At 42.3% G+C, this 24183-nt stretch overlaps 1 protein-coding gene and 1 non-coding gene across 2 annotated transcripts in view; both read left to right on the top strand.

Annotated features, from left to right (window-relative positions):
• Nucleotides 1-3868: 3868 nt before the first annotated feature.
• Trnai-gau (transfer RNA isoleucine (anticodon GAU)) lies at nt 3869-3942 on the top strand. Its single transcript has one exon. It is a non-coding gene; the product is annotated as a tRNA-Ile (tRNA).
• Nucleotides 3943-4419: 477 nt separating this feature from the next.
• LOC143289915 (legumain-like) overlaps nt 4420-24183 on the top strand; it is a 32847-nt gene continuing 13083 nt past the window's right edge. Inside the window, exons 1-10 of the mRNA XM_076599158.1 lie at nt 4420-4747; nt 7299-7396; nt 8271-8352; nt 12944-13035; nt 13839-13914; nt 15183-15245; nt 16309-16378; nt 17989-18107; nt 20511-20600; nt 23993-24082. Of these exons, the coding sequence (XP_076455273.1) occupies nt 4625-4747; nt 7299-7396; nt 8271-8352; nt 12944-13035; nt 13839-13914; nt 15183-15245; nt 16309-16378; nt 17989-18107; nt 20511-20600; nt 23993-24082 (903 nt within the window). The 5' untranslated portion in view covers nt 4420-4624. The remainder of the gene's footprint in view (nt 4748-7298; nt 7397-8270; nt 8353-12943; nt 13036-13838; nt 13915-15182; nt 15246-16308; nt 16379-17988; nt 18108-20510; nt 20601-23992; nt 24083-24183) is intronic.

Here is a 24183-nt window from a genome sequence, read left to right as displayed (position 1 = left end):
GAAGTGCAAGGAAAAGAGAGAACCCAGAGAAGAGGGACAGAGAGAACCCAGAGAAGAGGGAAACACATAAGAAACAACAGTCGAGATAAAGCCTGGAGTGTGAGGAGGGTGGTGATCCGTGTGTACATGTTCAGGGTGTGTACGTGTGTGTGTGTGTGTGTGTGTGTACACCTGTACACGTTTCAATGACAGTTGCGCAAGTCCAGCTGATTGACATTTTGTCACGTGACCTTCACAGAAACTCAGTCGACACCACTCGCATGATCCAGCTGGGTTTGTCAAGTAGCCTATCACTTCGGAAACCAGTTCGTCACGAGGTTAGACCTTCAGAACTTGAAACACTGAAAGCACTGTTCTGAAATGCGAAACGGGTATTTCAGTCTCAAAGGCAATGGCAGCTACAGGCATTGAACAACTGCCGCCACTTCTTTCGGCTACATCAATCACTCGTTCTCAAAGGTTCAAATTCATTTTTAATCCGAGAAACCCTATTTGGGTACATGGAAACATGTGTAATCAACTATGATTTAGAAGTAACAACACTTTGTGAGGGCATCCTCCTGGAGCTTCAAAGACTGACTTCAAAATGAAGCGGTGAGGCTGATGATGGGAACATCAAGGACACTCCTACTGAGACCATGAGATGCCTGCTGGACCTTCCTTCAGTGGACACTTCTACTGAGACCATGAGATACCTGCTGGACCTTCCTTCAATGGACACTCCTACTGAGACCATGAGATACCTGCTGGACCTTCCTTCAATGGAGAGACCATGAGATACCTGCTGCACCTTCCTTCAATGGAGAGACCATGAGATACCTGCTGGACCTTCCTTCAATGGAGAGACCATGAGATACCTGCTGGACCTTCCTTCAATGGACACTCCGAGACCATGAGATACCTGCTGGACATTCCTTCAATGGACACTCCTACTGAGACCATGAGATACCTGCTGGATCTTCCTTCAATGAACACTTCTACTGAGACCATGAGATACCTGCTGGACGATCCTTCAATGAACACTCCTACTGACACCATGAGATACCTGCTGGACCTTCCTTCAAAGGACACTCCTACTGAGACCATGAGATACCTGCTGGACCTTCCTTCAATGGACACTCCTACTGAGACCATGAGATGCCTGCTAGACCTTCCTTCAATGAACACTCCTACTGAGACCATGAGATACCTGCTGGACCTTCCTTCAATGGACACTCCTACTGAGACCATGAGATACCTGCTGGACCTTCCTTCAATGAACATTCCTACTGAGACCATAAGATACCTGCTGGACCTTCCTTCAATGGACACTCCTACTGAGACCATGAGATACCTGCTGGACCTTCCTTCAATGGACACTCCGAGACCATGAGATACCTGCTGGACCTTCCTTCAAAGGACACTCCTACTGAGACCATGAGATACCTGCTGGACCTTCCTTCAATGGAGAGACCATGAGATACCTGCTGGACCTTCCTTCAATGGAGAGACCATGAGATACCTGCTGGACCTTCCTTCAAAGGACACTTCTACTGAGACCATGAGATACCTGCTGGACCTTCCTTCAATGGAGACTCCGAGACCATGAGATACCTGCTGGACATTCCTTCAATGCAGGCGGGACACATGTTAGAAAGGTCAGTTAACTCACTCAGTACGGCCAGTCTTCTCTTCTCCTCTACACAGACCCCTCGGATGTCCAGTGGGTGTCTGAATGACCCAACCTTTAGCTTCCGTCGTCAGAATTGTGGTATTCTTTGTCAACATTCACGTCTTCAGTATAAGAGCCTTCCGCTTGCAATATTTTGACGGTGGTAATTGGGGTGAAATGCTGTTAACGTCATCTCTTTTGCCGTTCGTATGGAGAGAGTTAAATCATCAACAGAAGGACAGAAAGGAATTTCCCAGCAGCATCTTCCAGCCTGTCAGTGTTGCTCAAAAGTTGAAAGCTTTATAATGTGTGTTTCTTTTCTTGGGGTGAAACGCTCTTAACGTCGTCTCTTTCGCCGTTCGTATGGAGAGAGTTAAAGCTTATTTCAGAACACTAGAAAAGACTCAGGACCCACTGCAGTAACAGAACCAAAAGGCAGCCATCTGGGAAGCAGAAGATCATGGAAGGGACAAGCTCAGACAGTATTCGATCTGCATGGGAGCTGCAATGTCTGGAAGGAACAAAACAATGGGGAAAATACCCAGAACATCTCCAACATCTTTTCAACACAATCATTTCACCCACACTGGGAAGACATTGTCAGGAAGGGCCAGAGGGAAGACATTGTCAGGAAGGGCCAGAGGGAAGACATTGTCAGGAAGGGCCAGAGGGAAGACATTGTCAGGAAGGGCCAGAGGGAAGACATCGTCAGGAAGGGCCAGAGAGAAGACATTGTCAGGAAGGGCCAGAGGGAAGACATCGTCAGGAAGGGCCAGAGGGAAGACATCGTCAGGAAGGGCCAGAGGGCAGGAACGGTGCAGAGGAGAAGCTACTTGTAGAAGAAAACAACAAAGAAGACGATATTGACACATACACAGATGCTCCAGTCACCAAAGATCAGTCCAGTTGGGGATACTGACATCAAGTTGTCAATCAAAAACAACCAGGGGAGAGAATGCCGCGTACAAAGTCACAACCTCCAGCCAGACAACGGAAGTCTGAAGCAGTGCCGTATGCTGTTCACTGGCTGGCATCCATACGTACGTGTGTCAGTCTTCAAACCAACATGCCACAATTCTAACTGATTTTATCAACCTTCTACAAAAAAAAGTTGAAAGCGGAATGGGGAGCCCAGAGAGGCATGAGGGATGTTGTGCCTTCAGACAGATGTCAGGAAGCAAATGCCGTGTGAGTCCACGTCATGTGAAAACCAGCAAGGATGGTTTTCCGAGTTGATTTGAGCGGTAGATTTTGTGCTGTGATTTTCCACTTCACAGTCTTGGTTATGCATTTGTTTGTGTCTAAGTGACAATGATTGATTAACGTGTGTGTATGTGTGTGTGTGCGTGTGTTAGACCCTCCGCCCCCTCCAGCACCACACCCACAGAGAGAGAGAGAGAGAGAGATTTGAAAAGAGTTTGTACCCCTGTGAAGACGAGCGCGGAAAGATCTCACACTCTGAGCTGTATGTCGGCTGTGTCTTATCTTTCTTTGTGTCACACACACTCGCACGCCCTCAAGTTGCACACACTGGCACTCAGTTTGCATTTTCATAACATGCAAGCAGAGACACTTTGTACAAGGCGACGATGGCTCTTAGTAAACATTCATGTTGATTTTCGGTGCTCGTCCCGAGGTTATTTGTTTGCAGTGTTCAGCTTTCAGCTACGGCTCACGCTGGGCCGCAGGGGTCCCGAGGGAAGGGAACGGGTGAGATGTGTAAACAAACTTGACAAGCTTGACAAGGCCGAGCTACCGTTGAAACAGCGGTAGAAACGCAAAAGAAGATCTCCACGTGACTTGCGCACGCACACACACACACACACACACACACACACACACACACTGACACACACACTCTGCCGACACAGACTGCCACGCACGCACGGCACCGGCACACACACACACACACACACACCGTGACACACACGCGCGCGCGCGCGCGCGCGCACCGCCGCGCACGCACGGCATGCACACTCAGTGGCACTGACACCGCTGATTCACGGCACACACGCACGCACTCACTGCACACACACACACACACACACACACACACACACACACACACACACACACACACACATGGCATAGCGTCAGCAAATGAAAAGAGCACATCCTTCAAAAATAACATTTAATGGGTCATATCAAATGACACAGCAAATCACAGGATGGGAAATGGGGTGGGGGTTCAGTAAGGAAGGTGCGTGTGGTGAGGGGTGCCCATTAGCTCAGTTGGTTAGAGCGCCGTGCTGATAACGCGGAGGTCGTGGGTTCGACCCCCATGTGGGCCACGCAAATTCTTTCTCGAGGCCTGACTAAGCGCGTTGGGTTACGCTGCTGGTCAGGCATCTGCTTGGCAGATGTGGTGTAGCGTATATGGTTTGTCCGAACGCAGTGACGCCTCCTTGAGCAACTGAAACTGAACTGAAACTGAGGGGTGGTGGTGGCCGGAAGATGATGCACGGAGGGGGCGCTGTGCGTGGGAAGCGGGTATAGCTATGAATAATACTAATATAATGATATAGTTTTTACTGATGTCATGGGTGCGCGCGTGCAGGGGGGCGGGGGGAAGAGTGAGGAGGGGGGGGGGGAGTCGAAACTGGTTGAAAAAAAACCCAGAGGGCTGGCTCTGTGAATGACATCACAAGGGAGTCATGTGATCATCATGTGGTTGGCTGATCACATTGGTATCTTCCATGATAAAAAAGTAACACACCTAATTTTTGAAAAGTCACGAGCTTTTCAAAGTCATATATAAACGAACAACGGTGGAATCGGTCAGCACGGACAGAACTACAACTGTTCCTCCAGTTGTCTACATTCTATTCGTCAGTCTGACGAAAAGGTTGCGCGTATGTTTTTATCCACCTCCAAAAAAGGAATCCAAGAAACGTAACTCTCGTTTTGTTTATAAGTTTCCTTGATCGGTCGGTGGTTGATATTTTGTCAGTTCAGCGAGCGACATTTCCAGACATGGCTCTCAGGACAACGGCCGTCTTTCTTTGCTTTGCTGCAGTTTGTTTGCAGCTGGTCACGTCTGAAAACTGGGCTCTCCTTGTGGCTGGATCCAATGGCTACTATAACTATAGGCACCAGGTTAGTGATATTGTTTTAAGTTTTTCAAATGGAGTTGGCATTCGCCCAATGAAGAGTTTCAGTTTCAGTTTCAGTAGCTCAAGGAGGCGTCACTGCGTTCGGACAAATCCATATACGCTACACCACATCTGCCAAGCAGATGCCTGACCAGCAGCGTAACCCAACGCGCTTAGGAAGAAAACAAGATAAAAGTAATGTTGCCCCCCCCCCTCCCCCCGGACCCCCCCCTCCCCCTCTCCCCGCCCCGCCCCACCCCACCCTACCCCTTTAACGGTGGGTGTCGAAACAGGAAGACCGGTGGGAATTTCCCAGAGTAATTTTCCTGCCTGCCGTCTTGCTCAGAGTTGAAAATTTTATGCGATTATCCTTTCATATCATGCAAAAGGTTACAAACTAACAATATGTAAATTTAAAAGGATACAAAGAAACAAAAACAAAAAGAGTCATTTTTGTGTGTCTGAGGGGTGTGTTTGTGGAATGTTATTATCATTATGACTAGATTTTTTGGGGGGAGGAAGAGGGGGGGGGTATAGAAAATGATGTACTGATCTGGGTGTGTGTGTGTGTGTGTGTGAAGTCAAGATTTTATTTCATGATGGTGAATTGAATAAGCATAAGCAACACTTGCTGTTTTACATCAAGCCATCAATGATGAAATAGAAACAAATTGAGAAAGGGGGAGAGAGAGAGAGAGAGAGAGAAGAAACAAGCAGATGAAAAGCAACAACAACAAAATGCATATATATGTATACAAGAATAGTGTGTGTGGGTGGGTGGGTGCAGGGTTCAAATTTAACTCTCTTTTTTTCTTTTCTTTTTTTTAGTGCCAATCAGGCACTCAGGACAAAATATTTGAATGCCCAATTGTGGTTTTGGGTGCCAGCATAATAAAATGAAATAAAATCTTCAACTGAATTTTCTTCTTCTGCGTTCATGGGCTGCAACTCCCACATTCACTCATATGTACATGAGTGGGCTTTAACATGTATGACCATTTTTACCCCACCATGTAGGCAGCCATACTCCGCTTTTGGGGGGCAACTGAGTTATAATTTGCATTTGTGTTGATGTTTGGTAAACCGCATTCAAAATGTCCACACGCCTGAACCCTGTGGGCCTGTTCTTTTAACACTGAAAATGGGAAACATCATTGTCGCTAACGCACCATGAACGTCAACATCCAATTGCGAACGCGCAAAGATGCTGCTCCGCGAAGCGAGCTGCAGCAGACGAAACTTTACATTTCGATTGACCGCGTTCAAGCATGCTTTCTTGGTGTGTCTTTTGATTAATTTTCTTTCGCCTCTATCAGTTTTTGAGTGCCAACTGGGCACTCTTGACAGAAAATTTGTGTGCCCAAGCCAACTTTTCGTAGCATTTGCACCCAGGCACCAGTAAATTCGAACCGGTGTGTGTGTGTGTGTGTGTGTGTGTGTGTGTGTGACACAAGGATCATGAGTTACACCTTGGGACTCGTGAAGGAGCACAGGGCCATAGTAGCACTCCTCCAGTGGACTCCAGTCCATCGCCTTTCATTGCCCCGTTCAGTTTGGCCCATAGAGCTCAGTGTTGGAAAGGTTGGGATTAGCTGTCCAGACAGGACAAAAATCTATAGCCTCAAACCTCACCTCTCCTTGGCCCCCCCACCCCTATGCCATAGAAAATAGTGGAAGGCAGAAAGGATTAACTCACTCAGTACGGCCAGTCCTCTCTTCTCCTCTACACACACCCCTCCGATGTCCAGTGGGTGTCTCAATGACCCAACCTTTAGCTTCCGTCGTCAGAATTGTGGTATTCTTTGTCAACATTCACCTCTTCAGTATAAGAGCCTTCCGCTTGCAATATTTTGACGGTGGTAATTGGGGTGAAATGCTGTTAACGTCATCTCTTTTGCCGTTCGTATGGAGAGAGTTAAATCATCAACAGAAGGACAGAAAGGAATTTCCCAGCAGCATCTTCCAGCCTGTCAGTGTTGCTCAAAAGTTGAAAGCTTTATAATGTGTGTTTCTTTTCATACAATGCAGAAAAGAAGTACAATGTTTGATTAAATTCACCAGGCTCACGTCTGAATTTTAGTTTGTTTAGTGTTTCCATTCAGTCAGTTTCACCATTGGTGGCAAAGTGAAAGTCAGATTTTATATTAAAGTGTATCCACATGATCTGTAGTGTATATAGACACAAATACTATGTATTTATATACTTTATAGAGTATATTATCCTTGTATATTTCTGTGTGTGATTGTGTAAGTATGTGTCTGTCATTCTGTGTGTGTGTGTGTGTGTGTGTGTGTGGAGAGAGTGTATTAAGAGAACAGTCTCTGATCTGTGTGTGTGTGTCTGTGTGTATGTGTGTGTGTGTGTGTGTGTGTGTGTGTGTGTGTGTAACATAACTGGAGAAAGTGTATATAACATAACTAGTGAATTTGTATACAGAGACAGTCACTGAATGTGTGTGTGTGTGTGTGTGTGTGTGTGTGTGTGTGTGTGAATGCATATGCACACACGTGTGTGTGTGTGTGTGGTTGTTGTTCTGCTGTGGTACCTCCACCAGGCTGATGTCTGCCATGCCTACCACATTCTCCGGAGCCATGGGGTGCCCCAGGAGAACATTGTCACCATGATGTATGATGACATCGCCTACAGTGAAGAGTAAGCCAAAGACACACACACACACACACACACACACACACACACACACACACACACACACACACACACACATACGCACACACACACACACATACACACACACACACATACATACATTCACACACACATTTTTGTACTTGTTTCATTTCAGCCATTTGCCTTCTGTGTATCTTTCACATTGATATATTTTAATGTATTTACTTTTTTCTTCTTTTTTTTTTCTTTTTAATCTTCTTACTTGATTTCATTGTATTTTCTTGTTTTACACAAATCTGGGATAGGTTCTGGAGGTGTGATCTGTGTGTTCGGTGTATGCAACGATTAGACATCTGCCTCTTTTTTTTTCTTTCTTTTTTTTTTTTTTAGCAGATGTAGTGTGTAGGGTATGTGTGGATCATTCCACAGGATTTGACACCTCCTTAGACAGGGCGCAATAGCCGAGTGGTTAAAGCGTTGGACTGTCAGTCTGAGGGTCCCGGGTTCGAATCACGGTGACGGCGCCTGGTGGGTAAAGGGTGGAGATTTTTACGATCTCCCAGGTCAACATATGTGCAGACCTGCTAGTGCCTGAACCCCCTTCGTGTGTATATGCAAGCAGAAGATCAAATACGCACGTTAAAGATCCCTGTAATCCATGTCAGCGTTCAGTGGGTTATGGAAACAAGAACATACCCAGCATGCACACCCCTGAAAACGGAGTATGGCTGCCTACATGGCGGGGTAAAAACGGTCATACACGTAAAAGCCTACTCGTGTGCATACGAGTGAACACAGAAGAAGAAGACACCTCCTTAAAACTGAAACAGAAACAGAGTGCTCTCTGAACTGAACGCTGCCAGAATCAGCAGTTGATGTTGTCTGTACCTGAAAACAGGAATCCTTTTCCTGGCAACATCATCAACCAGCCCAATGGACGGAACGTCTACCCTGGAGTGGTCATCGATTACAAGAAAAAAGTATGTGCAGAACTGTCTTCAAAAGTTATCACTGATAATGTAAGATCTAACAACAACAAAAGTGCTGCTGGTTTTTGACTCACTTGTGTAAACAAAGTGAGTCTATGTTTTAACCTGGTGTTCGGTTGTCTGTGTGTGTGTGTCTGTGTGTCCATGGTAAACTTTAACATTGACATTTTCTCTGCAAATACTTTGTCAGTTGACACCAAATTAGGCATGAAAATAGGAAAAATTCAGTTCTTTCCAGTCATCTTGTTTAAAACAATATTGCACCTCTGGGATGGGCACAAAAAAATAAAAAATGAAGCTTATTATATGCAAACTGCATTTACTGTTATATTTATATTTTTTGTATTCTCTAAACTTGGCACTTTGATCTGATATTCTGACCCAACAACAAGAGCAGTCATTATTATCATTTTTTGTTCAAACAGGAACTTCTTTTGCTAAGCATGGAAGTTTTATTTATTTTGCAAACGTTTTGGTGCAGGGGGTAAAAAAGGGAAATTACTCCGTAATTAATGCTAGGGGACTTAATTCGCTTTAAACTGATCTTTCTCATCTTAAACATTACATTTTGATACATAAAAAGCTTGGATTTTTTTTTTTTTCAGTGTATCACAAGTGAATCTTGAAGGCCTTGCCTCTCTTGTTTTTTTTTTTTTTTTTTTTTTGGGGGGTTGTTTGTTTAAAAAAAAAAACAACTGAAATTTGTCAAAAGTTTTCACTTATGCAGGATTTGACAAGAGGGTTGTCTTTTCATGTGTTTTTTGTTTTGTTTAGTAAATCGGTTTGTTGACTAAAACGTATGTTGAGGAATGTAACAAAAAAGAGATTTTTCATGTTTTGGTAGTTGTTTTTTTTTTATGTATTCGTTTATTATGTGTCTCATTCTTTCTTTTCTTCTTTTCTTTCTTCCCTTCCCTCTCACTGCCTGTCTTCTTTCTCTGTTTGTTTCTTTCATTCTTTTCTTTCTTCCCTTCCTTTTCACTGTCTTTCTTCCTTTCTTTCTTCCCTTCTGTATCACTGTCTTTCATTCCTTTCTTTCTTCCCTTCCTTTTCACTGTCTTTCTTCCTTTCTTTCTTCCCTTCCGTATCACTGTCTTTCTTCCTTTCTTTCTCCCATTTGTTTCTTTTATTCCTTTCTTTCTTCCCTTCCTTCTCACTGTCTTTCTTCCCTTCCTTCTCACTGTCTTTCTTCCTTTCTTTCTTCCCTTCCGTATCACTGTTTTTCTTCCCTTCCATATCACTGTCTTTCTCCCTTTCTTTCTTCCCTTCCGTATCACTGTCTTTCTTCCTTTCTTTCTTCCCTACCTTCTCACTGTCTTTCTTCCCTTCCATATCACTGTCTTTCTTCCTTTCTTCCCTTCCTTCTCATTGTCTTTCTTCCCTTCCATATCACTGTCTTTCTCCCTTTCTTTCTTCCCTTCCGTATCACTGTCTTTCTTCCTTTCTTTCTCCCATTTGTTTCTTTTATTCCTTTCTTTCTTCCCTACCTTCTCACTGTCTTTCTTCCCTTCCTTCTCACTGTCTTTCTTCCTTTCTTTCTTCCCTTCCTTCTCACTGTCTTTCTTCCTTTCCTTCTCACTGTCTTTCTTCCTTTCTTTCTTCCCTTCCGTATCACTGTCTTTCTTCCTTTCTTTCTTCCCTTCCGTATCACTGTCTTTCTTCCTTTCTTTCTCCCATTTGTTTCTTTTATTCCTTTCTTTCTTCCCTTCCTTCTCACTGTCTTTCTTCCTTTCCTTCTCACTGTCTTTCTTCCTTCCTTTCTTCCCTTCCGTATCACTGTCTTTCTTCCCTTCCGTATCACTGTCTTTCTTCTTTTCTTTCTTCCCTTCCATATCACTGTCTTTCTTCCTTTCTTCCCTTCCTTCTCACTGTCTTTCTTCCCTTCCGTATCACTGTCTTTCTTCCTTTCTTTCTTCCCTTCCGTATCACTGTCTTTCTTCCTTTCTTTCTTCCCTTCCGTATCACTGTCTTTCTTCCTTTCTTTCTTCCCTTCATTTTCACTGTCTTTCTTCCTTTCTTTCTTCCCTTCCGTATCACTGTCTTTCTTCCTTTCTTTCTTCCCTTCCGTATCACTGTCTTCCTTTCTTTCTTCCCTTCTTTCTCACTGTCTTTCTTCCTTTCTTTCTTCCCTTCTGTATCACTGTCTTTCTTCCTTTCTTTCTTCCCTTCCTTTTCACTGTCTTTCTTCCTTTCTTTCTTCCCTTCCGTATCACTGTCTTCTTTTCTTTCTTCCCTTCATTTTCACTGTCTTTCTTCCTTTCTTTCTTCCCTTCTGTATCACTGTCTTTCTTCCTTTCTTTCTTCCGTTTGTTTCTTTCATTTCTTTCTTTCTTCCCTTCCTTCTCACTGTCTTTCTTCCTTTCCTTCTCACTGTCTTTCTTCCTTTCTTTCTTCCTTTCCGTATCACTGTCTTTCTTCCCTTCCATATCACTTTCTTCCTTCTTTCTTCCCTTCCGTATCACTGTCTTTCTTCCCTTCCATATCACTGTCTTTCTTCCTTTCTTCCCTTCCTTCTCACTGTCTTTCTTCCCTTCCATATCACTGTCTTTCTTCCTTTCTTTCTTCCCTTCCATATCACTGTCTTTCTTCCTTTCTTTCTTCCCTTCCGTATCACTGTCTTTCTTCCTTTCTTTCTTCCCTTCCGTATCACTGTCTTTCTTCCTTTCTTTCTCCCATTTGTTTCTTTTATTCCTTTCTTTCTTCCCTTCCTTCTCACTGTCTTTCTTCCTTTCTTTCTTCCTTTCATTTTCACTGTCTTTCTTCCTTTCTTTCCTTCCATATCACTGTCTTTCTTCCTTTCTTTCTTCCCTTCCATATCACTGTCTTTCTTCCTTTCTTTCTTCCCTTCCTTCTCACTGTCTTTCTTCCTTTCTTTCTTCCCTTCCGTATCACTGTCTTTCTTCCTTTCTTTCTTCCCTTCCGTATCACTGTCTTTCTTCCTTTCTTTCTTCCCTTCTGTATCACTGTCTTTCTTCCTTTCTTTCTTCCGTTTGTTTCTTTCATTTCTTTCTTTCTTCCCTTCCTTCTCACTGTCTTTCTTCCTTTCCTTCTCACTGTCTTTCTTCCCTTCCATATCACTTTCTTCCTTTCTTTCTTCCCTGGCCTTCCGTATCACTGTCTTTCTTCCCTTCCATATCACTTTCTTCCTTTCTTTCTTCCCTGGCCTTCCGTATCACTGTCTTTCTTCCCTTCCATATCACTGTCTTTCTTCCTTTCTTCCCTTCCTTCTCACTGTCTTTCTTCCCTTCCGTATCACTGTCTTTCTTCCTTTCTTTCTTCCCTTCCATATCACTGTCTTTCTTCCTTTCTTTCTTCCTTTCCGTATCACTGTCTTTCTTCCTTTCTTTCTTCCCTTCCGTATCACTGTCTTTCTTCCCTTCCTTATCACTGTCTTTCTTCCTTTCTTCCCTTCCTTTTCACTGTCTTTCTTCCCTTCCATATCACTGTCTTTCTCCCTTTCTTTCTTCCCTTCCATATCACTGTCTTTCTTCTTTTCTTTCTTCTCTTCCTTTTCACTGTCTTTCTTCTTTTCTTTCTTCCCTTCCTTTTCACTGTCTTTCTTCCTTTCTTTCTTCCCTTCCTTATCACTGTCTTTCTTCCTTTCTTTCTTCCCTTCCTTCTCACTGTCTTTCTTCCTTTCTTTCTCCCATTTGTATCTTTCATTCCTTTCTTTCTTCTCTTCCGTATCACTGTCTTTCTTCCTTTCTTTCTTCCCTTCCGTATCACTGTCTTTCTTCCTTTCTTTCTTCCCTTCCGTATCACTGTCTTTCTTCCTTTCTTTCTTCCCTTCCGTATCACTGTCTTTCTTCTTTTCTTTCTCCCATTTGTTTCTTTTATTCCTTTCTTTCTTCCCTTCCTTCTCACTGTCTTTCTTTCTTCCCTTCCTTCTCACTGTCTTTCTTTCTTCCCTTCCGTATCACTGTCTTTCTTCCTTTCTTTCTTCCCTTCCGTATCACTGTCTTTCTTCTTTTCTTTCTCCCGTTTGTTTCTTTTATTCCTTTCTTTCTTCTCTTCCGTATCACTGTCTTTCTTCCTTTCTTTCTTCCCTTCCGTATCACTGTCTTTCTTCTTTTCTTTCTCCCATTTGTTTCTTTTATTCCTTTCTTTCTTCTCTTCCGTATCACTGTCTTTCTTCCTTTCTTTCTTCCCTTCATTTTCACTGTCATTCTTCCTTTCTTTCTTCCCTTCCTTCTCACTGTCATTCTTCCTTTCTTTCTTCCCTTCCTTCTCACTGTCTTTCTTCCTTTCTTTCCTTCCGTATCACTGTCTTTCTTCTTTTCTTTCTTCCCTTCCTTCTCACTGTCTTTCTTTCTTCCCTTCCTTCTCACTGTCTTTCTTCCTTTCTTTCTTCCCTTCCGTATCACTGTCTTTCTTCTTTTCTTTCTCCCGTTTGTTTCTTTCATTCACTTCCATCTTTCATTCTTCCCTTCATTTTCATTTTTCCTTCATTTATTTTTCTTTCTTTCCTTCTCCCTTTCTTTCTCTCATTCTTTTTCCTTCTTTCTTTTTTGCTACTTGTTGAGGTGTGTGTTTGGATGTGTTGTGGGCGGGGCAGCACAGTGGCAGCTGTTGAATGTTGCAGGATGTGACTCCTGAGGTGTTCCTGGCTGTCCTCTCAGGCAATGAAAAGAAAGTGAAAAAGCTGACTGGAAAGGATGGGAAGGTCATCAAAAGGTCAGTCACTGGACATGAGGTCAAGGTCGTTTAGGGTCGGGTTGTTAATGTTTGTGTAACATGCACATGTGGCCTTGACATTGGCACTGTGTGTGTGTGTGTGTGTTAGAGAAAAGTAACAATATTAACACAACAGTTAACAGAAGAATAACATTCACAGCTCGGAAGCTTTCCAAAAAGGTTGACAAAAAATGTCAGTGAATTTCACTTTTCACTTGTCACTGCCTGACCCTTCATGTAACAAGCCATAGAAGATGGGGCATTGAAAAAGCTCACCAAAACCCTGATTCCACATAAGGAAACCTGTTCTGACCAAAAGCAATTCAGTACAATACATTGTTCACACGCCAAGCAATGACCTGGAACCCACAGGGAAAGAGGAAGAGAGGCCGGCCTCGCAACAGTTGGAGGCGAGATACCGAGGCAGAGCTGAAGCAGCAAGGGACCAACTGGACTGGAATGGCCAGAACAGCCCAGAACAGAGTGCGATGGCGAGGGGTCGTCGATGACCTATGCTCCACCAGGAGCGATGGTCAAAATGATGACAATACATTGCAGTAAATACAGTACAGTACAGTGCAGTGCAATACAACACAGTGCAGTGCAGTACAATACATTGCAATACAGTACAATACAGTGCAATGCAGTGCAATACATTACAATACAATACAATACAAGACACTGCAGTGAAATGCAGTGCAATACAGTACAATGCAATGCAATATAATGCAATACAGTACTATACAATAAACACAATACAGTACAAAATTGATATTGATTCATTTCGCTGTGCTTCCTTCCAGTGGACCTGATGATCACGTGTTTGTCAACTTTGTTGATCATGGGGCACCTGGCATCCTGGCTTTTCCAGCGGAAATGGTATGGTTGGTTGGTTGTTTTTGAAATCCTGTGCTCATTGTATATATTCTTCTGTCTGTCAGATTTATTGCTATGGGTGTGACTGGTTTTAAGAAATCCTGCTCTCGTATATATTCTTTTGTCTGTCAGATTTGTTGCTTCGAATGTGACTGGTTTTGAAAATATCCTGCTCTAGTTGTTATTATTCTTCTGTCGGTCAGATTTATTGCTGTAAGTGTGACTGGTTTTAAAAATATCCTGCTCTCATTGTTTATATTCTTCTGTCTGTCAGATTTATTGCTGTGTGTATGACTGGTTTTAAAAATATCCTGCTGGGAGTATGACTGTTTCAGTGTAATCCATATGGGCAGACTTACACATGCACTTACAGATATGCATACGCACACACACATACACCCATCTAAACATGCATACACGCACCTTTATGCACACGCATGTACACTCACACAAACACATACATATAAACAACTTAATTTTAACTTTTTACAACAGGCTGTACTTCAACAAAGCTGTTTGCATGCATAATGTTATGTATGGAAATGCTCCAAAAAGATTGCAGACACTTTTAAAACTAATGAACACAGACACAACCACATGCTGTGCATACCCAGACCAAGGAACAACCTTTACAAATCCAGCTTTCTGTATTCTGGTGGAAATCTAAGGAATAATCTCCCACTCACTCTGAAAAGTATCGTGAATAAAAACGTGTTTAAGAAAAATCTGAAGAATCACCTCATTGAAAATAATTAACAGTAATACAAATTTTGATCTGTTAGCCTAATACTCCTATTATTAATTGTGAAATGTTTTGTATATGCTTTTGTTGGCAAGGATTTTGTACTATGTGAGGGAACATGTGCATGTGGGTGGGATGGGCATGGTGTAATTGTGTCCGAGAATTTGTGTTCAGTGGTATGTGTGTGTGTGTTTGTGTGTGTGTGTGAAATGGAAATGCAATTGTTATATATATATATATACACACACACACACACACACACACACCTATATACACACACACACACACACACACACACAAGCACAACTTCAACACAAGGACCATCACACACAAACAGAGGCACATTCAGACATGGCAAATGTTATTTGTTTGTCTGGGCCTTTTAACGATAGGCTGTTTAGATTGATGCACCTTTCAAAAGGAAGTTCGGATAAAAAACATAAAACTGCCAACCATTCAAGATACCAGTGAAATTGTTATTGTCATTGCTACTTCCTGTGTTTAATGACTGTGTTTTCTCTTTGTTCAGCTGCATGCCCGTAAACTGTTGTCTACCCTGGAGAATATGTATAAGAAGAAGAGTTACAAAAAGGTTAGTTTATTTACACATACTTAACCGTGACCCACTAGTGCAGAATTTTAGTTACGTCAGTCTCAGTATCTGTCTGTATTTTTGTCTCTTTCTGTCTCTCTGTCACTCTCCGAGTCTCTCTCCCACTGTCTCTCTCTCTCTCTCTCGTTCTTTCTCTTTGTCTGTTTCTCTCTCTCTCTCTCTCTCTTTCATTCTGTCTTCCTTTCTCTATTTCTCTGTCTGTCTCTGTCACTCACTCTCTCTCACTCTTTCACTGTCTCTCATCTACCCTCTCTTTTGGCAGTGCCTTAAATCTTACTTGTTGAATTAACCCTTTCACCGCCAGTCAGTTTAGAGTGCAAATTAACCTTGTGCAGGAACCACAGAAAAGATGGTGTCTAAGAACAGCTGGGGATTCCCCTGTGATGTGTAGCAAAAAATGGCCATTTAATTACACATACTTAACCGTGACCCAACTAGTGCAGACTCTGACATTCCTGTCCTGTGCAAACTACTATCCGCCTATGCGGAGAAAACGAAACTACGGCCGATAACCTCCTGGAAGTAGGTAACTTCCCCTTTGTCCCCCTGGCTAGCGCCCTCTTTTTCCAGCAGCCATCATGACTCCTGTTCCTGTGCTCTTCATATAGCTAAGTTTTTTCGTATTTTCTGCCTGTCTGTCGATTCTCTGGCGTTCTTGTTTGTTGTCAAATTAAGTCTCCATCCAGGTCACATAATTATGTAGCTCGATTGGGGAATCGTGCTAAAATTAAGGCGCAATTGCCAATCATACCACTGAAAATTAAGAGTATTAGGTTAATGCACAAAAGGCCCATCATCTGGTTGCATTTCAGTGACATGGGTGCTTTACCTAGCTGGTGCCGAAATGCGACCATGGCGGTGAAAGGGTTAAAAAGATAAGGATTACTTTGATTTCTGAGCTGGCTGTCTTTCTCCCAGAAAACAGTCAAACAATAACGGTATTCTCTCATGCGTCTTTGCCTGTGATTTCTGAGCTGGCTGTCTTTCTCCCAGAAAACAGTCAAACAATAACGGTATTCTTTTTATGCATCTCTGCCTGCAGCTGGTGTTGTACGTGGAAGCCTGCGAGTCCGGATCCATGTTCTACAACTTGCTGCCAGACAACATCAACGGTATGTACCAAACGGACAGTTTTGATGACTGCTTTTCTTCTTCATCATGATCTTCTTCTTCATCATCATCTTCTTCATCATCATACTCTTCTTCATCATCATCCTCTTCTTCTTCTTCATCATCATCATCCTCTTCTTCTACTTCTTTTTCTATTCTTCTTCTTCTTCTTCTTCTTCTTCTTCTTCACTCTTCTTCTTCATCTTCTTCTTCATCTTCTTCTTCACTCTTCTTCTTCATCTTCTTCTTCACTCTTCTTCATCTTCTTCTTCATCTTCTTCATCTTCTTCTTCTTCTTCTTCTTCTTCATCTTCATCTTCTTCTCCTTCTTCTTCTTCTTCTTCTTCTTCTTCTTCTCCTCCTCCCTCAACTCTGTGAAGAGTCATTGGAATGGTGCACAGAAGAACTGTTTACCAGATCTCTCCAGGTCTGTCAGTTACGTGAAGAACTGTTCACCAGATCTCTCCAGGTCTGTCAGTTATGTGAAGAACTGTTCACCAGATCCCTCCAGGTCTGTCAGTTATGTGAAGAACAGTTCACCAGATCTCTCCAGGTCTGTCAGTTATGTGCCAAAGTTCACCAGTCTCTCCAGGTCTGTCAGTTATGTGACAAAGTTCACCAGATCCCTCCAGGTCTGTCAGTTATGTGCCAAAGTTCACCAGATCTCTCCAGGTCTGTCAGTTATGTGCCAAAGTTCACCAGATCTCTCCAGGTCTGTCAGTTACGTGAAGAACTGTTCACCAGATCCCTCCACATCTGTCAGTTATGTGAAGAACTGTTCACCAGATCTCTCCAGGTCTGTCAGTTATGTGCCAAAGTTCACCAGATCTCTCCAGGTCTGTCAGTTGCATGAAGAACTGTTCACCAGATCTCTCCAGGTCTGTCAGTTATGTGAAGAACTGTTCACCAGATCTCTCCAGGTCTGTCAGTTATGTGAAGAACTGTTCACCAGATCTCTCCAGGTCTGTCAGTTATGTGAAGAACTGTTCACCAGATCTCTCCAGGTCTGTCAGTTATGTGAAGAACTGTTCACCAGATCTCTCCAGGTCTGTCAGTTATGTGCCAAAGTTCACCAGATCTCTCCAGGTCTGTCAGTTACGTGAAGAACTGTTCACCAGATCTCTCCAGGTCTGTCAGTTATGTGAAGAACTGTTCACCAGATCTCTCCAGGTCTGTCAGTTATGTGCCAAAGTTCACCAGATCTCTCCAGGTCTGTCAGTTATGTGCCAAAGTTCACCATATCTCTCCAGGTCTGTCAGTTATGTGCCAAAGTTCACCAGGTCTCTCCAGGTCTGTCAGTTATGTGCCAAAGTTAAGGTCCCTGGATCACATGTTTCTCAACGTTGTTGATCACAAAAAGAATAAAAATGTATAATTGTAATTGTTGTTTTTTGATCATATAAAAAGAAATGTTAAAAACGCCTCAGAATATGATCAGAACAATCATTACTATGCAGCAACAAAAAAAACATAATGCAACAGTTCATTAAAGCTGATGATGTGACAGCGTCTACCGGACATCGTAATGCTAAATGTGCATGTGATGCTAAATGTGCATGTGATGCTAAATGTGCATGCGCATCAGAAGCTGATGTGTGTTTTTCCCGGACAGTGTTTGCCACCACCGCAGCCAACCGCTCCCAGTCTTCGTATGCCTGTTACTACGACAAGAAACGGGGTACCTACTTGGGTGACGTCTACAGCGTCATGTGGATGCAGGACTCTGACAAGGTGAGAACAGTACAAGGTGAACATCACACCGTAACGTTCAGGGATGGATGTAAATGACAGGTTCAAACAGGCTCTCAGAGCTTATGTAAGAACATACGAAAACCAAACATCATGGCTTCTTGTTTAGAGACAGGTACGCAGACAAGTTCTCAGAGCTTGCACATAAAAACATTATAAGCCAGACGTTATGGCTAAACTTTTAGGACAGAAGTTAAGTGACAGATGCAGACAGGCTCTTAGAGCTTATGTAAGAACATACAGAAGCCAAACGTCATAGTTTATCATTTAGAAATGAATGTAAGTGATAAATACAAACTGTCAGTGTTTGCACATAAAAACAACAACATGGTAAGCCACTTCATGGCAAACTTTTAGGGACAGAAGTAAGTGACAGATACAGACAGACTGACAGAGCTTGCAGATGGATTTTTTTTTTTTTTTTTTTTTTTTTTTTAACCCAGCACAAGTCAAACATCATGGCTTAACATAAACTGACAAGAACATTAGTGACGAGATTATTTACTGGCAGGTTTGAAATGATGTATACGAACAGGCTCTCAGAGTTTACTTATGTGAGAGTAGGGCAAGCCTAACGCCACAGCTGAACAATTAGAGACAGGTATGACGGGCGCAATAGCCGAGTGGTTAAAGCGTTGGACTTTCAATCTGAGGATCGTGGGTTCGAATCACGGTGACGGCGCCTGGTGGGTAAAGGGTTGAGATTTTTACGATCTCCCAGGTCAACATATGTGCAGACCTACTTAGTGCCTGAACCCCTTCATGTGTATACGCAAGCAGAAGATCAAATACGCATGTTAAAGATCCTGTAATCCATGTCAGCGTTCGGTGGGTTATGGAAACAAGAACATACCCAGCATGCACACCCCCGAAAACGGAGTATGGCTGCCAACATGGCGGGGTAAAAACGGTCATACACGTAAAAGACCACTCGTGTGCATACGAGTGAACGCAGAAGAAGAAGAAGAGGAAGAGACAGGTATAAATGGTAAGTACAAACAAGCTTTCAGAGCTTGCATGATTATGTAAGAGCAATGCAATCTCCATGTCATGGCTTAAAGTTAAGGGACAAAAGTAAATGACAGACACACCTTGTAGATAAAAGTACAGCAAAAGTAATGGTTTAATATTTACAGACAGGTGTAAATGATGAATACAAAATAGCTCTTGGTGTGCCTAGTTACGTAAGAACATCTCAAGCCAAATGTCGCAGCTTAATGATCAAAGACAGCTGTGAACAACAGATACAAACTGAGCATGCCGAAGAATGAACAGCACAAGCCAGTCACCGTGGCTTAAAGTTTAGGGTCAGGTGTTAGCGATCAATACAGATTGGCTCTCTGCGCTCACAGATGTGTGGTCACTTATGTAATTTCCATCACCACAAACAGATACACATCTTCCATCCACACACACATGCATTCATATATATATATATATATATATATATATATATATATATATATATATATATATATATATATATATATATATTCAAACAGATATGCATCTTCCCTACAAACAGGTATCCATCTTCCATCCATACAAACAGGTATGCATCTTCCATCAATTGAAACAGATATAATCTTCCATCCATTCAAACAGAAAAAATGTTCCATTCATACAAACAGGTATACATCTTCCATTCATACAAACAGGTATAATCTTCCATTCATTCAAACAGATATAATCTTCGATTCATACAAACAGGTATACATCTTCCATTCATTCAAACAGAAAAAATCTTCCATTCATACAAACAGGTATACATCTTCCATTCATACAAACAGGTATAATCTTCCATTCATTTAAACAGATATAATCTTCGATTCATACAAACAGGTATACATCTTCCATTCATTCAAACAGAAAAAATCTTCCATTCATACAAACAGGTATACATCTTCCATTCATACAAACAGGTATAATCTTCCATTCATTTAAACAGATATAATCTTCAATTCATACAAACAGGTATACATCTTCCATTCATTCAAACAGAAAAAAATCTTCCATTCATACAAACAGGTATGCAGCTTCCACTCACACAAACAGGCATCTATCTTCCATTGGAACAGACAGATATACATCTTCCATACACATGAGTAGGTATATTTCTTCCATCCACAGAAACAGATGTATCTCTTCCATCCATGAATAAGCATGTTGCTTCTACCTACAGAAACAGATACATATCTTCTTTCCATGCAAAGAGGTATATATCTTCCATCCATTTAAACAGGTCCCAGTGTATATCCTCCATCCATACAAACAGGTTTCCAGCTTCCATCCGTACAAACGTGGACACATCTTCCATTCATGCAAACAGATGTATGTTAATCATTATATATATATATGTGTGTGTGTGTGTGTGTGTGGACACAGGAGGATCTGGAGACAGAGACGCTGCAAAAGCAGTTCCAGATCACCAGATCAGAGACCAACACCAGCCAAGTGAAGGAGTATGGAGATCTGGTAAAAAAAAAAAAAAAATAAAAAGATTTATCGTTATTTAACTCTTCGCTGCCATAGGCAGCTTAAGTTGACCAGACTGTTCACTGCCATGGGCAAATTTAGTTGACATCAAGGGGTCGTGTTAAAAGGGTCTTTAATTACACATACTTAACCATGACCCAACTAGTGCAGACTCTGGCAGGGGTCTGACATTCCTGTCCTGTGCAAACTACTATCCGCCTATGCGGAGAAAACCAAAGTACTACGGCCGATAACCTCCCGGAAGTAGGTAACCTCCCCTTTGTCCCCCTGGCTAGCGCCCTTTTTTTTTCCGACAGCCATCATGACTCCTGTTCCTGTGCTCTCCATACGGCTGAGTTTTTTTCGTTTTTTCTGTCTGTCTGTTGACTCTCTGGCGTTCTTGTTTGTTGTCAAATTATGTCTCCAACCAGGTCACATAATTATGTAGCTCGATTGGGAGATCACGCTAAAATTAAGGCGCCAAAAGGGTCATTTATCGCATTGTAACAACACTTGACAGCTGCAGCCTGCTTCCCTTCGCCCCCCCCTGACCAAGTTTGAAGCGAACAAGTCCATGGTGTTGTTTGGATATGCGTGACTGAGAGTGCGGAGTCTAAAATATTTGGCACTGAGGAGTTTAACAAATAGTAAAGAGTGGTAACTATCTCCATTACACAAGGTACACAACTTCAAGTCAGTGATGCTTACGCTACCGATTCAGCTATCACACAGGTAAATAAAAGATACATTGGAACAAACTCAGACACTTCCTTCACTGAGAAGTGTTTTTCTGCACAGACACTTGGTGGTGAAAGTGTTAACCCTTTGCTCGCTTTAGTCACCACTCGGCGATTTGCAGCGAGAACACTACGTTCACTGCACGGCGACTTGTAGGGAGAACGCTGCTGGCACCAATCGGCGATTTGAGCATTAAGAGATAATCAACTTGGGCTACTGTTCAATAGATAACACCAAACTTAGCCAGCACTTCCTATCACATGTACTAGAAATATCCTTATTTTTTAACCAACTCTCATGCAGTTTAGAGCGATTTTTCAGCAGTTTTTTTTTAAACTTAGTTTGAATGATGGAGAGTTCTTCAACCAGTTCAGATGGCAACCAGCAGTCTCGCTTTAGGCCATGCTGTACGGGACAGCAAACTGCAAGTCTAATTGAAAGTCATTTGGCAGAAAATGATTTTGCTGCTGACAGTGACAGTGGAGAAGAGTTTGTGCCACGTGGCAGCCAACTGACTGACAGCTCTGCTGTCCAGTCGATTTCCAGCTGTACTGTGCAGCTGACTAAGCAGGCTAACAGCTGTTAGCAACTAGAACATAGCTTGCGATGTAAGGGTTAAACTAATACTGTAATAGTTGTAATTTACTTTACAAGAGACCTCCATAGTCCTGCGACTTTGTCTTATCTGGCTCCAGGTAAGGCCAAATCATGTTTGTGTCTGCCTGGAAGTCTGTTGGCCAAGTGCCTCTCTTTCTCTTCCCTTGTTGGGGCAGGGGGTGGTGGGGGGACGGGGGGGGGCGTTGTCAGGACCTGTCTGCTGATGCTTGATGCTGGTTTTCAGAGTGTGTGCCAGGTTCATCCCCCATATACTTCTTCCCGGCGTCATCTTTCAGCTGGCAGTTGTTGGCGATGATAACCCATATCACTTCTTTCACCTTTCAATTGTTGGCGATAATAAACCATATCACGTCTTTCACCTTTCAGTTATTGGTGATAATAACCCATATCACGTCTTTCACCTTTCAGTTGTTGGTGATAATAACCCATATCACTTCTTTCACCTTTCAGTTGTTGGTGATAATAACCCATATCACTTCTTTCACCTTTCAGTTGTTGGCGATAATAACCCATATCACTTCTTTCACCTTTGAGTTGTTGGCGATAATAACCCATATCACTTCTTTCACCTTTCAGTTGTTTGTGATGATAACCCATATCACTTCTTTCACCTTTCAGTTGTTTGTGATGATAACCCATATCACTTCTTTCACCTTTCAGTTGTTTGTGATGATAACCCATATCACTTCTTTCACCTTTCAGTTGTTTGTGATGATAACCCATATCACTTCTTTCACCTTTCAGTTGTTTGTGATAATAACCCATATCACTTCTTTCACCTTTCAGTTGTTGGTGATAATAACCCATATCACTTCTTTCAGCTGGCAGTTGTTGGTGATAATAACCCATATCACTTCTTTCACCTTTCAGTTGTTTGTGATGATAACCCATATCACTTCTTTCACCTTTCAGTTGTTGGTGATAATAACCCATATCACTTTTTTCAATTTTCAGTTGTTGGCGATGATAACCCGTATCACTTCTTTCACCTTTCAGTTGTTGGCGATAATAACCCATATCATGTCTTTCACCTTTCAGTTGTTGGCGATAATAACCCATATCACTTCTTTCACCTTTCAGTTGTTGGCGATAATAACCCATATCACTTCTTTCACCTTTCAGTTGTTGGTGATAATAACCCATATCACTTCTTTCACCTTACAGTTGTTGGTGATAATAACCCATATCATGTCTTTCACCTTTCAGTTGTTTGTGATGATAACCCATATCACTTCTTTCACCTTTCAGTTGTTTGTGATGATAACCCATATCACTTCTTTCACCTTTCAGTTGTTTGTGATAATAACCCATATCACTTCTTTCACCTTTCAGTTGTTTGTGATGATAACCCATATCACTTCTTTCACCTTTCAGTTGTTGGCAATAATAACCCAGATCACTTCTTTTTTTTCTCAAGGCCTGACTAAGGGTGTTCGGTTACGCTGCTGGTCAGGCATCTGCTTGGCAGATGTGGTGTAGTGTATATGGATTTGTCCAAATGCAGTGACGCCTCCTTGAGCTACTGATACTGATACTGCTCTTTTCTTTCAAGTTCAGAATATATTGTGGAAATTTCTGATGTAGTACTATACTATATATAGAGTGTATTGGTTTAGGTCAGCCAGTGGTGTTGTGCTTCTTCCACTTAACAGACAGGGTTCCCCCTCCCCCTCTCCCATCTTGATATGTTCCTTCTGGAATTTGTAAGCTTTTCTTTTCATCATTTGTTTGTTTTTGGGGGTGGGGGGAATGGGGACTTTGAAAGGCAGTTGTAGGAAAAATGTCTCATGATTTTTTTGATTTTTTTTTTTTTTTTTTTTTTTAATCTTCATATTATACCAGTACAGTATTATTTTAGGTATTATTTTATTTGTGAAAGATGCATGTTGTTTTCTCCTCCACATCCCATCAGGATGTGAAAGGAATTATTTTTGGTGCTTCTTGAGATGTCTTTGTGTGTTCCAGAGTGTGTGTGTGTGTGTGTGTGTGTGCGTTTGTGTGTGCATATGTGTATATTTATCTGTTGTGTGTTTCAGTCCATCAGCAAAATGACGGTGGCTGAATTCCAGGGCGATGAAAAAGCGGATGCTTCGATGTCACAAGGATTCCACGTGCGCCATCCCACTGTGAGTTTCCTTCAGAGAAAAACACATGTAGATGTGGATCTTTTGTCATGAAGATATGGATCTTTTGTCCATATACTTTACTGACGTGTATGTGCGTATGT

This window comes from Babylonia areolata, chromosome 14, assembly GCF_041734735.1.
Source record: "Babylonia areolata isolate BAREFJ2019XMU chromosome 14, ASM4173473v1, whole genome shotgun sequence".
In the NCBI taxonomy this organism is placed as follows: domain Eukaryota; kingdom Metazoa; phylum Mollusca; class Gastropoda; order Neogastropoda; family Buccinidae; genus Babylonia; species Babylonia areolata.
The sequence above is the reverse complement of the archived record's forward strand: the minus strand, read 5'-3'. Positions and strand labels throughout refer to the sequence as shown.